Source organism: Myotis yumanensis, unplaced genomic scaffold (assembly GCF_028538775.1).
Source record: "Myotis yumanensis isolate MYYU_CA2020_CCGP unplaced genomic scaffold, mMyoYum1.0.hap1 SCAF_3, whole genome shotgun sequence".
Lineage (NCBI taxonomy): Eukaryota > Metazoa > Chordata > Mammalia > Chiroptera > Vespertilionidae > Myotis > Myotis yumanensis.
Genome location: NW_027223754.1, coordinates 185,088,345 through 185,102,891, shown reverse-complemented (window position 1 = coordinate 185,102,891; position 14,547 = coordinate 185,088,345). Strand labels below are relative to the sequence as shown.

The 14,547-nt window shown below is 37.4% G+C and overlaps 1 protein-coding gene across 1 annotated transcript in view; it reads left to right on the top strand.

The window, feature by feature from the left end:
- PIK3C2G (phosphatidylinositol-4-phosphate 3-kinase catalytic subunit type 2 gamma) overlaps positions 1 to 14,547 on the top strand; it is a 293,693-nt gene that overhangs the window by 274,493 nt on the left and 4,653 nt on the right. Inside the window, exon 32 of the mRNA XM_070410626.1 lies at positions 11,109 to 11,234. Coding sequence (XP_070266727.1) covers positions 11,109 to 11,234 — 126 coding nt within the window. The remainder of the gene's footprint in view (positions 1 to 11,108; positions 11,235 to 14,547) is intronic.

Genomic DNA, 14,547 nt, shown 5'->3' with positions numbered 1-14,547 from the left:
ATATTAAAAATTTATTACATTTCATTTTTTACTTAGAAAATGTCTTACAATTTTGCTGTCTATGTGTAGCCGGGGGTTTGTTCCATGAACCATACTTGAAGAAACATTTACCAAATGGCTCTTTACTCCATAAATGGTACCCTCCAGGCAGTGTGGGTTCTGGATTTGGCACCAAGTCAATTGTGGTGCCTGTTGAAGTACAACAGCGATACAATTTAGATTTTATGAAAATAAAGCCCCAATGATGGCAATATATGAATTTTGACATATTAAAATAACAATGTTTTGTGTTTCCTGTTAAAACTAACTTGGCTAAATTTTCTATCCCAGTTCTTTTCAATTATTGTTCCAGCCTAGATGCACTTCACTCTAAATAAATATTAATTTATTGCTAAATGGTTATTTTCAAGGGCAATAACAATTATCCCATATATTCTAAGAATTTTTTTAAAAAGTGTTCTTCCAGAGTAAGCCCATTATGATATTTATTTCTCATTTCAAAGAATATGATTCAAAAAATAAAAAAAGAAAAGAATATGATGCAAAGCAGTGTGGTAGTGAAGCATATCCAGCCCAGATATGAATATCTTGTTGTGTTTTATGTTTTGTTTTTTGTTTTTGTTTTACCAAGGAAACTTTGCCTCTCAAAGATTGCCAATTATTTCTTAAATTGTCCTATAAACATTTGATTATTGATATGAACATGATACTTGATCTTTCACCAAGAGCCAACATCTTTAACTAGTCCTTTCTTCTTGAACTTTTCAAGAAGAAACTCCATGAAACTTCACCATTTATACTAGTATATTCCCTAAACCTCCTTGACAGGAGGCTTCCTTAGCTCTTACAAATTTAAACGGGATAATGTACATAGTGACTAAATAAATTTTGGCTTCACACTTAGCCCTTAAATATGAAGCTTTTTCTAGTATTCAGGACTTTAACTCTTCAAACTAATTTCCCACAAATTTCATTCCATCTTGAGACTTCAAATATTATATGAATTACTCCTAAATTTATATCTCTACTTTTCATAATTCTTTGAACTCAATTTACATATTTCCAATTCCCTGGTGACCATTCAGACTCTCATATCTTGCAATCTTCTCAAACTCAACAATTCTAAATTGTAGTCTGCTACTTTACAGTGAAGCCAGCTCTCACTCTGAACTATTAATTATTTCAAAAGTTGTTGCATCATCCTTAACAACCCTTAGTCAAAATTTTTCTATAATTATTTTCTGCACTTGATCTTAGCCAAAGAGCCATTATTTTCTATACTTTTACTTATTTCATCATTATTCCTTTTATTTTCCTGTTACTGTTATTATTGTCAAAATTCTATTCTATATTCTCTATTTCTTTGTCTATGAATTCTTTTTATTGGTTGCTATGATATTCCTTTCCTTATTTTCTACTTTTACTATTTCGTCCTGCATAAGACATCCTAAAACTCTATTTTCATCAACATTTTCATCTAATTTATCAAAAAAAAGGACACATATGTAATACCCTTTGTAATACTTTAAGCAATAAAAAATCTACACTAATAAAAGAGAAAAATGGTAATTGGCGTACGACCGCTACCCTTCCGATTGGCTAATCAGCATATCCTTATGCAAATTAACTGTCAGCCAAGATGGCGGCCGGCAGCCAGGCAGCTGGAAGCGAACGTGAGGCTTGCTTGCTCCCGTGACTGCAGACTGCAACATTCCCCACCTGACTTGCCGGACTCTGAGCTGGCAGTTTGAAACATTCTAACAAATATAGCTGGCTGGGATCTCAGAGCTGAAGTTATACATTGTTTCGATTATAGAACGGCAAACAAACCAGCAGCGGAAGCCTCAGAGCTAGAGCCAGAGCTAAAGCTGGCCCAGAAGAAAAAAAAAAAAAGAAAAAAAGGAGTGGTTGGGAGCTTCAGTCAAAACCCCTAGCCTGAAAGCAGTCCTCAGCCCCTCACCCAGACTGTCCAGGCACCCCAGTGGGGACCCCCACCCTGAAGGGTGTGTGACCAGCTGCAAACAGCCATCATCCCCTCATCCAGGCTGGCCAGGCACCCCAGTGGGGACCCCCACCCTGATCCAGGACACCCTTCAGGGCAAACCAGCCAGCCCCCAGGCCTCTATCCTATATAGTAAAAGGGTAATATGCCTCCCAGCACAGGGATCAGCAGAGCCACGAGGCCTTCTGGCACCAGATCAGCATGACAGGGGGCAGCGCCCAAACCCCCTGATCGCCCTGCGGCTCTGTGTGTGACAGGGTGTGGCGTCCCAACCCCCTGATCGGCCCTGCTCTGTGTGTGACAGGGGGTGGAGCCTACCCCCACCCCCCCACGGGCCCTGCTCTGTGTGTGACGGGGTAGAGCCATAACCTCCCCATCGGCCCTGCCCTGAGTGTGACAGTGGTGGCGCCCCAACCCCCTGATTGGCCCTGCTCTGTGGGTGACAGGGGGTGGTGCCCTAACTCCCCTATCGGCCCTACTCTGTGCGTGACAGGGGGGAGCTCCCCAACCCCCTGATGGGCCCTGCTCTGTGCGTGACAGGGGGGAGCTCCCCAACCCCCTGATGGGCCCTGCTCTGTGCGTGATGGGGGGGGGCAGTGCCCCAACCCCCTGATTGGCCCTGCTCTGTGAGTGACAGGGGGCAGTGCCCCAACCCCCTGATTGGCCCTGCTCTGTGAGTCACAGGGGGTGGCGTCGCAACCTCCCCATTGAACCTGCCTTGAGTGTGACCGGGGCGGTGCCCCAACCCCCCAATCAGCCCTACCCTGAGCGTGACTGAGGGTGGCATCGCAACCTCCCAATCCGCCCTGCTCTGTGCATGACAGGGGGCGGTGCCCCAACTCCCCAATCAGCCCTGCTCTGAGCCCGACCAGGGGCTGCACCTAGGGATTGGGCTTGCCCTCTGCCACTCAGGAGCAGGCCTAAGCCAGCAGGTCGTTATCTCCCGAGGGGTCCCAAACTGCGAGAGGGCACAGGCCGGGCTGAGGGACCCCCTCTTCCCCCCCGAGTGCACAAATTTTTGTGCACCGGGCCTCTAGTAAATAAATAAATAAATAAATAAATAAATAAATAAATAAATAAACTTTAAGGCTTTTCTTGAGTTTCAGAGTCCTTAGCTTAATATTTAAGGTACTATACAATCTACTTATAACCTACCTTGTATATCCCCCCCTCAAACACATGTTATTCTAGCTGACTATGTCATACTTCTACTTACCTTCCATTTACGTTCTACATGCAACTCAACTTTCAGGCTCAGCTTAAACCTCTCATCCTCTCTGAGGTTCCCGGGTCACTCTTGCTCCTGATGATTCTTTCCTCCCTTTGGCCTCTATCATCACATTTAATGGACATACATTTGATATTCACTGCCTTATCTCAACTATTGAAACTTTTATCATCTTGGTTCATCCTGTAGTTTCAATTTTGGGGGAGTGGAGTGTCCTATGGGTGTCAATTAGGTCATGTTGGTTGCTTATGTTGGTCAAATCTTTTATAGCCTTACAATTTACTGTATTCTAGTTAGTCCTACAGATTGAGAGGTGTTATGATATTCAACTATAATTGTGAATTTCTATAATATTGTATGAACATTTATGATTATTATGTACTCTTGAGTAATTGGCCCTTTTACTGTTATAAAATGAACCTTTCTATTCATGATAGTATTTTTGCTCTTAAATATACTTTGTTAGATATTTATATAAATAATCCAGGGTTTTTTTTATGAATTTTAGCATGGTATACCACTTTCATTCCTTTACTTTTAACCTTTTTTCTCTTTATATTAAAGTAAGTTTCTTATGCATATAAGATAGATAGATAATAGATAGATGATAGATAGGTAACTGTACAGTAGGTTGTAGCTAGCAACCTCTGGCACATGGATATATTGAACCTATAATATATATATTATATATACATATATATTTGTGTGTGTATATATATATATATATATATATATATATATATATATATGTGTGTGTCTTTTATATATATAAAAGACTAAGCGAACGGCTTACCGACCAGCCAGTAGCTATGAAGCGCAATGATCATTAGGGGGCAGATTCTCAATGCATAGGCATGGAAACATGGAATAGACTGATGAATCTCAGAGGGAAGAGGGGAAGGTGGGAAGAGATTAACCAAAGATTTTATATGCATATTAGAGGCCTGGTGCACACCAGTGGGGTCCCTCGGCCTGGCCTGCAGGGATCAGGCTGAAACCGGCTCTCCAACATCTTCCAAGAGGTCCTGGATTGCGAGAGGGGGCAGGCCAGGCCGAGAGATGTACCAGTGCACAAATCCGTGCACCAGGCCTCTAGTTATATATAACTTTTTAAAAGTTTTCCCAGGCGCTATAGTTAAGTTTTTAATATTCTGGATTTGCAGAGTCAGTTTTCCAGACACAAAAGAAGAACTTGGCATTGCGTGTTGTTGTCTTTTCCCTAAGTTTTATCTTCTTTGTGTTTTATTGTTTCAGGTTTTTCAATTGTTTTTAAACTTGTTAGATACATTTTATCATTCCAGGCTCTCATAACTCAGTCCTGATTATCTGATACTCAGGTTATTGAAACCTGTACACCATATACCTATATCTTTATTTAAATCATGATATCCTTGGTTAGGAGGGAAATATCAAGGCATATATTTGAGGCACATAAAACTCATATATTTTAATTCTGAATTACTAGTTTTTGCTTTTTTTACAATCCATTTTCTTCCCCTAATATTAAGGATAACATCAAATCTTTCGGTATATCATGTTATTTGCAATTCCTCAGTAATGACTAACAAAACATAATCTGTCCCTTTTGTTTGTACAATTTTCTCAGCACTTGAGGATAGAAGGTGAGTTAGTAGATTTGAAGTCAATTAAAGCAGTTCAGTGCAACTGTGAAAAACTTTAATTACCAGCTAACTCATAAACAACTCTTCAGATTGCCTATTGAATAGATTGTAAAAAAAAAAAAAATAAATGAGGTTTAAAGCCTTACTTCTTACATGCTATTAAGACTACGAAATGGAAACACCAAATTTCACAAAGTACTTAATAACAAAGTCTGGAGTTCTAATTAGAATTCTGAATTTTTAGAAGCCATTCAATATGTATGTATTGAGTCAGAAATGGAATTCTATCTACTATACTGATTTCTGTCTAGTTGTTAACTATATCGTTATTTAATATATATATCTATATCAAGATGATTTACATATGTCAAGATGATCGTGAAAATATGTTTGTTAGTTCTTTGAGGGCTGAAACTATTTCAGTTACTTTTCCATGTCTTCTTGCTGCCCTCCAAAGTGCTAGACACATGGTATTTTTATTTTTAAATTGATTATTTAAAATTATTAGAAATCACCTAATGAGGACTAGAGTTCTGTTAAAGACTTAAATTGGTGTGAAATGAAGCAGAAGACTACCCCAATTTAATTCATGAGGACTTAAAATTATCCCACTCTATGTTAAGTAACACATAGTGAAAGATGAGATTTCTCTAACGAAAGCACACAACAAACCATGTATCACAAGGACTTTTATTTTACAGGTGTACTTTTATCGTACATTGGCATTTTATTTTTTTTAAAACCTTCTTCATGATGGAAAGTCTGAGTTTAGAAATTACAATTTGGCAGGCACACAGAAGAGGAAAATGTTTTTTATTGTGTTGTTTTGTTTCTGGCATAGACCTTAGGTTTTTATAGCCTATCATATTTTAATCATCATTAGTTGATTTCTACCAAAGCTTATATTATCCTATGACTGAAAACTTTTAAGTAAAAAAAAAAAAAAACTTGATGGAAAACTCTCAAAAATTATTCATCAAAAAGATAACTTGCCCTAGCTGGTTTGGCTCAGTGAATAGAGCATTGGCCTGTGGACTAAAAGGTCCCAGGTTCAATTCCAATCAAGGGCATATACCACAGTTGCAGGCCATGGCACTGGACAGGTGCTTGCAGGAGGCAACCAATCAACCAATCGATGTGTTTCTCTCACATCGATGTTTCTCTCACATCGATGTTTCTCTCTGTCTTTCCCTCTCTCTTCCACTCTCTCTAATAATCAATGGGGAAAAAAATATCCTCAGGTGAGGATTAAAAAAAAAAAGATAACATATTAAATGCAATTAAGTTTTGAATTAATCTATAGAAATTTCCAAAGTGTCTATTATTTTTAAACCAGTATCTTTATCACATTCATGATAAAATTTGATCTAGAAGGTCTTCCGATCTGAATCTGACAGTTTCCTTTAGCATCTTTTTGTAGAGTCAATATAAGGTTGTGGTGAAGAGCATGGAGGTCTTATAGGAAAAACCTTTTCAATAAAATAAAGATAGTAATACTAGCTCAAGCAATATTTAAAGGAATGTTTTAAATTAAGTATATATTCATTATGTGGTAGCTATTATTATTATTACTATGTATGAAAAACTATCTTCCTCATACAGTCATATAAAAATACTGAAGGGTTGCTCTCATACCTTACAATGGGAGATGGTTTTATTTGCTTTCTAAATAAAGTTCATATAGGGTTTTGTTTTTATACCAACATGCTACTGTTTACTTTTATTTTTCCCTATTTTGATAAATTAACCATGCTTTCAACATGCTTTCATTCACTGAGGGTGAAATTAGGGTAGAGGGTAACCAATGGGGCAAAGTTCAAGAAAAATGTGGGGGAGGGAGGCAAGAATTCCTAATCTCATAAGGAAGATAACACACATAGAACTATTCTTAATACATATAAAATGATAAATATTTTAACATATAATCTAGAACATATAGAATTCAAAGTCATTATGAACAATAAAATAAAGTTTACAGGACCTTACACTCTCTTCTGAGCACAGTAAAAACACTAGCCAGAGTTCTGGGAGAAAGTAGCGGTGTTGCTTGACTTCAATCCACCATGAGTAAGAAAGTCCTCTGAGTGACACAGCAACTTCTCATTGTTTAGACTGAGGGTCAAACTAAGAACTCTGTATCCCTAAGCCTTATGACTCTAGAAATCGAAGTGCTAAGTCTTTGTGAAGGTCTCAAAAAGCAACAGTAAAACATCCTAGGGTGAGACATTTAGACAAGGGGGTGGGGGGTTATTTAATCATTTTAAAGTAAAATTTAATTTACATAAACATAACAGTAAAGGAAGAAATAAGAAGTATTAATGAGGAGATAGTCATTTTTAAAATGAATTATCTGAGATCTTTAAGGAACAGAATATGGTACCAGTAAAAAGAGAAAAAATATAATAGTGTTGATAAGACAACTGCTTTGAAAAAAGTCTTTTAGAGACTTGAGAAATCAATGCCTGCATTTAAATCTGCTAATGACAGACTAATCCAGTGATGGCGAACCTATGAAACGGGTGTCAGAGGTGACACTCGAACTCATTTTTTTGGTTGATTTTTCTTTGTTAAATGACATTAAAATATATAAAATAAATGTCAAAAATATAAATCTTTGTTTTACTATGGTTGTAAATATCAAAAAATTTCTATATGTGACACGTCACCAGAGTTAAGTTAGGGTTTTTCAAAATGCTGACACGCCCAGCTCAAAAGGTTTGCCATCACTAGATTAATCCCACTGTTCAGATCTAATGCACCCATGTCTTTAATTGAAACCTGCGCTGTTCTATTATTCTATAAACTTCAGGATATTCAAGAATCTTGTCAAGGACACTAACTTAGAAATAGAAGCCAAAACCTTGAGTTGTTAAATGCTTGGGAAAGGTTCATACACAAAAGATTTTTCTCCTTCTGTAATTAGGAGTTTATTCTTCAAACAGTTGGGAATCTTTGATTGTTTTGAGCAGGAAAGTGACATGATCAAACCAGCTTTACAGGAAGTTAAATGCAACAGTGATGAACAAAATGAATGAAGGAAAACTAGGGCACCAAAAGTATTTAAAATCCAGTTATAATAAGCTAGGGAGTAAAGAGCTGTGGTGGCAGGTGAACTGGGGCACTAAGGGAAGATACTGATCTTGATACATACTTGGATTTGAAAATCAAAGGGAGGCCCCAGGAAAGAGAAATAGTATCCTTTAATAAAATTTTAACAAGTTGAAAAAAATCTGCTGTGGAGGGGTGAGGAAGAATAGAAAATAGATTTTGGCTAGAGCTTATATAAGAGTACCAAGAAGACATTCAGGAGGAAACATTCACAGTTCACTATGCTGGGATGCTAAGAATGAATGAGAGATTTCTTTGGGGGGAATCATCTGCATTGGTGGTTCTCAATTGTAGTCAGTTTTGCCCCCCAGATGACAGCACTGACTGTCTGGAGACGTTTTTTGCTTATCCTAACTGGGAGAATAGTATGACTGGATTCTAGAAAGTGTTTCAGGGTGTCATTAAAAGACCTGGAATGCTACCTACTAGATGCCAGTAGCAGAACAGCCCCCATCTCAGAGACTTAAAAGCAAGATCTAGCCCTGGCTAGTGTTCTCAATGGTTGAGCATCGACCTATGAAGGAAGAGGTCACCACCATTCAATTCCCAGTCGGAGCACATGCACGGGTTGTGGACTCTATCCCCATTAGGGGGTGTACAGGAAGCTGCCAATCAATGATTCTCTCTCATCATTGATGTTTCTAACTTTCTCTCCTTCTCCCTTCCTCCCTGAAATGAATAAAAATATATTTAAAAATAAAAAGAATTATCTAGCCCCAAATATCAGTAGTATCAAAGTTGAACACTCTCACACCCTCTCATAAACATCATAGTACATTAGGGATATCTTGTCCAATCAGTACATATTGTATATTTATGTTTAATTTATAGAAAACAAAAGTAGTATCAAATATTTATTGTCTCACTCTAATTTAGGCACTGTCCTTACATTGCATGTTTTATTTTATTTAATGTTTTAAATATGAGATAGGTATCATCTTTATCCTCATTTAACAGGTTAGGAAACTGACCCACTAAAAAGTTAAGATACCTGTCAAAAGTCACATAGTTGGCAAGTTGGGGGGCCCAGACTGCAATCAATAAGTCCATTTCCAGAACCATGATTCTAATCACTAAGTTGGAGCATACAGTGATTATAGATATAGTAAAAAGAAAGCCCCATTGCACATAAGAAAGATATATATAAAGGCCCTAGCTGGTTTGGTTCAGGTGATAGAGAGTTGGCCTGTGGACTGAAGGGTCCCAGATTTGATTCTGGTCAAGGGCACATGCTCAGGTTGTGGGCTCGATCCCCAGTGGGCGGTGTGCAGGAGGCAGCCAATCAATGATTCTCTCTCATCATTGATGTTTCCCTCTCTCTCTCCCTCTCCCTCTCCCTCTCCCTCTCCCTTCCTCTCTGAAACCAATAAAAATATTTTTTTTAAAAAATACATAGATCAAAACACTTTACTCCATTCATTCTTCTCACACACACAAAAAAATCAATCCTTTCAATATTGATAGCAACCTCTTCCTGTGTCACTGATACATTTCAGAGTGCCTCCTCTGAGAAGGTTTCAAGTGGGAAAAGATACCTTGAGCTCCATCTAAAGCACCAGTTTTAATAGTCATCATATTTTGACTTATGGGTCCAGATGTATTTTATATAATTTATGAATAATAAAGATCCAAACTTTTTCAATAATATAATTTTACCTTGTAAATTAGAACAAAAAAAAGTTAGCCCTATAATGACATATATCATATTTTCTTACTTCCCAATATGCTTTTTCAAGTGACAAAGAAAGATACAGAATTAAAGCTAATGAGTTTGGAGGTGGCACTGAATGTTCACATGTGAATGTCTGTGATTCAGAGCAATAAAATGTACTGTTGAATATTATCAGTTTTATAGAATGTGGTCAAAATAAGCACTTAATTCCTCAAGGTTGTTGTTTAAATCCTCCTTTTTAAATTATATAAATATTTCTTATTTTATTAAACCATACATTCAGAGTTTTAGTTCTATTGACTCTCCATTTGGTCAAGATTACAAAGATAGTACCCATTTTTTGAAACATGGTAGTTTCTAACATTTTGAAATAGTGGACTCACTCTTTAAATGATATATCCTATATAATAAAAGGCTAATATGCAAATCAACCTAACGGCAGAATGGCCGGTCGCTATGACATGCACTGACCACCAGGGGGCAGACGCTCACCACAGGAGCTGCCCCCCAGTGGTCAATGTGCTCCCACAAGGGAAAGTGTGGCTCAGCCAGAAGCCCTGAGCTGGGCTCCCGGCTGGCAAGCGCAGCGGCAGTGGTGGGAGCCTCTCCCACCTCTTGCAGGCGGACATCCCCTTAGGGCTCCTGGACTGCAAGAGGGCACAGGCTGGGTTGAGAGACCCCCTCCCCGCCAAGTGCATGAATTTTGGTCTCTAGTTAAGAAATAAAAATGTTCATAATAAGGAAATATGGAAAAGAAGAAGGGAGAAATTCTGCAGCCAGTATGAGGGAGGGAGTAAGGTAGGGGGCAGTGGTTAGAAATAATGGGAAGAAAGGATCCAGAGATCCACCCATTTGCCATCATTGCTCAGGCTACAACTTAGGCAACTTTTCGGGCTCCAGACAACACAATTTAAAAAGGATTATCCAATACATTTTAGGAGAGTTTAGAGAATAAAATTATCATAACCATCTTATAAGTATATGAAAGTTATAGGTCTAATAGATATTTTAATTAAATTCTGCTTTAAAATGTAATATCATAATATACATGTCATGAAATGCTACATCTTATTTTTTATGTGTTAAACTTGAATTTATTGATTTTCAAGTGGTATACAGTATCCTGAGGCACCTAGCTATTGTCTCAGCCTGGGGCTTATATTCATTTCTTGACCATTTATGTCAAAATGCAAATTTAGTTTTTACTGCAAAAAATGAATTATATTTAGTGGGCTTTTAAATATAGTTCTCTGACACAAAACTTAATTTAAGATGGACAATTTTTCTCTTTTAAACTGCACCTGGAATTATTTCTGAACAATAATATATTTCTTTTTTATTGTTTCCTTATTTTCTGATAAACAGAGTGATGGTAATAAATCTTGACCCTGCCTTTGGTCTAGATATTTAGTAGCTATGTGTTTGTTTTCTTTGATAGCAACATGCATTAATATTTATGACCATTTTGCTTTGCAGCATCTCCCAGATGGCTCCGCGCCCAGCGCACATGTTGAATTTTATCTTTTACCATATCCCAGTGAAGTCCGTAGGAGGAAAACAAAATCTGTTCCAAAATGTACCGACCCCACTTACAATGAAATTGTAAGTATGATTCATCTCTTGTTCTGTCATTTTGTATATTTCTTACCATTTTTCAGCCTAACAACCAAATATGGAAAACTTGCAGTAATTGGCAGCATTATTACATGAACAGTAGACATTTTCCCAAAAATAGCCACTGTATGCTGATCCCTGTTCTAGAGCTTATGGGAACTGTCAAATACTGATACTGCTTTCAAAGTGCTCATGCACCAATTTTCACACTGTGGCTAGACTCCGGTAAGAGCCTAAGACTATGTGATATTTATTTCACATACTCATATTATCCCTCACTCCATCTTATTGTCTCTAATCTTACTTTCCTTTTACCTGGTTTTCCTTACCTAATGGTCTTATCATAGTCTCTAACCTATATATAAAAACACATTTCAAAAAATCACATTTGAAAAAAAAAACAAAAAATATGTAAGTGCAAAATGCAAATTAAATTACAGTTAATTCATACTAGATATAACTATTTCATCTGTGTTATACAATTTGAACATCCAAAGCCCTACTTTTATCTAAGGCAAATCCTACATTTATTCTCTTAATTCCATCTTTCCCATTTCTTGTACCTTGCTCAGTTGATCATTTGCTCTTCTTAAACTGTCTCATCCATTAAATCCTTGCTCAGAAATCTTTAGAAAACAAAACAAACTCAACTCAATATTTCTAAAGCATCCCACTTTTCCTTTCCTCCATGTCATCTCCAAACTTTTACAGAATTAACTCACATTGCCTGCACTCACTTCATCACCTCCTTTTCGCCCTTTAATCCTTTGCAATGTGGATTCTGACTTTAATTGATGCTGCTTAATCCATTGAGCCCTCAGGCTCTCTTCTCCTGAAGTTACACAGCAACCCTGTTGGCTATGCCCTCCTTCCTGCCACCTCCCTTTTGTTTCTTGAGTTTAACCTTTTCTTAATTCCCTTCTATCTTCTCTAACCACTCCCTCATTTTTCTTCATTTACATTCTTCCTCTTAAAACAGTGTTGTTTGTTGGAGTTCTATCATCTGTCTACCCTTATCTCTTCTTAATATTTATTTTCTCAGATTATGTTGCATTCCACAAAGTTTCATTTATCACCTATATTTAGATTGCATCTGAATCTATTCTTCAAGCCCTGGCTTCTCTCCTAACCATTTGACCTGCACTTCTGCCTGATCACTGGGGAGCTCCATTTCAATGCCTCCTCGCCACTTTTTTTTCATTTTTTAAAAATATATATTTTTATTGAGTTCAGGGAGGAAGGGAGACGGAGAGAGAGACAGGAATATCAGTGATGGAGAGAATAACTGACCAACTGTCTTCTGCATGCCCCACACTGGGGATCGAGCCCGCAACCCAGGCACGTGTCCTTGATCAGACTCTATCCACTGAGCCAAACCACCTAGGCCTCCTAGACACTTTTAAATCTGGCTTACCTCCTCTGTTTACCATCTCAAAAGATAACTTCTAATGACATCTTGACATCTCCCTGGCTCACTCACATGTCCAAAGAGTCACCAAGTTTTGTCAGCTTCCTGTGCAGCTTCCTGCCTCTTAAATCTATCACCTCCTCTCTGTACCATTACCTTTCTTTGTTGGAGGTTCTTATAACTTTGGCTACTATATAGCCTTCTATCGGACTCTTATCTTGTGTTTTTTTTATTAATTCTTTCATATTTCTACCTAAAATGTCTTTCAAAAACTGGTCATATTTATTAATCTCCTGTTTACATTTTTTCAAAGATCCCTTACTGCCTACTGTATAACGTCAAAAATTCTAAACATGACTTTCATAGCCCTTAAAACTTGCCTCAGTAATTTTTCTAAGTTGTCTCCTGGAGCAATATCATCCTCATAAGCTTTTTAAATTTTATTTTGGGATAATTATAGATTCATGGGCAGTTGGAAGAAATAATACAGAAAGAATTCAAATACTCTTTAACCACTTTCCCCCAAATGGTAACATCTTTCCTAACTATAGTATAGTATCACAGCCAGGAAATTGACATTAATTCAATCCGCTGATCTTATTCAGATTTCACCAGTTTTACATGTGCTCTTGTGTATGTGTGTGTGTGCTCAGTTCTACACATTTTTATCACATGTATAGAGTTGTGTGACCACCGGTACAGGCAAGGTACAGAACAGTTCCATTACAAAAATTCCTGGTGCTACCCTATTGTACCTGGAGATACTTCCCTCCCTGCAATACAACCTCTCAAACCACTGGCAACTACGTACTACCCTGTTCTCCAGGTTATAAACCTGTTGTTTATAACAATCTATAAATGGGATCATTCAGCTTCGAGCATTTTGAGATGGGCTTTTTTTACTCACTTTTATTTCTTAGAGATGCATCCAAGCAGCTGCATATATCAATAGTTTATTCATTATCACTGCTGAGTGGTAGTCAGTGCAGAGGTAGGACAGTTTTTTAATGACCCACATGAAAGGACATCTGGGTCATTCCTGGCTTGAGGCTATTGCAAACAAAGCTGCTGTGTATTAGTGGATAGGTTTTGTGTGAGCATAAGTTGTTAATGGGGTATCTAGTAATGTCATATTTAGTTTTCTAGGAAGCCGACATACTCTTCTTCTGTACCATTTTACACTCCCACCAACAGTGCATGAGTGATCCAGTAGAAACTTCATCTTTGCCAGCATCTGGTGTTATCACTGTTTTTTATTTTAGTTTAATGGGTATAGAGTGATATGTCATTGTGGTCTTAATTTTCATTTACATAATGACAGATGATGTTCAAGTTCTGCTCATGTGCTTATTTACCATCTGTATATCCTCTTTGGGGAAAAGTCTTTGCTCATTTTTAACCGGATAGCTTGCATTTTACTGTGAAGTTTTGAGAGTTCTTCATACATTCCTGATACTAGTTCTCCGTCAGATATTTGGTTTACAAATATTTCCCCTATTCTGGAGCTGGTCTTTCCATCCTTTTCACATGGTCTTTCATAGAGTAAAAGCTTTTTGAAAAAATAGGGTCCAATTTATCCATTTTTCTTTTTATAGATTGTGCATTTAGTATCAAGTCTAAGAATTTCTCACTAAGTCTTATAGATTTTCTTTTATATATTTTTAATGTTTTATAGTTTTACATTTTATATTAAGTACATTATCTATTTTGAGTTAATTTTTTAAATCAAGTGTGAATTAGGTTGGGATTTATGTTTTTTTGTCTATGAATGCCAATACCTCTGGCACCTTTTGTCGGGGAGGCAGTGCTTCCTTTATTGAATGTCTTTTGCACCTTTGTCAATAATCGTGTGCTGATGCCCTTTATTGTCCCATACTTAGCCATATTCTCCAG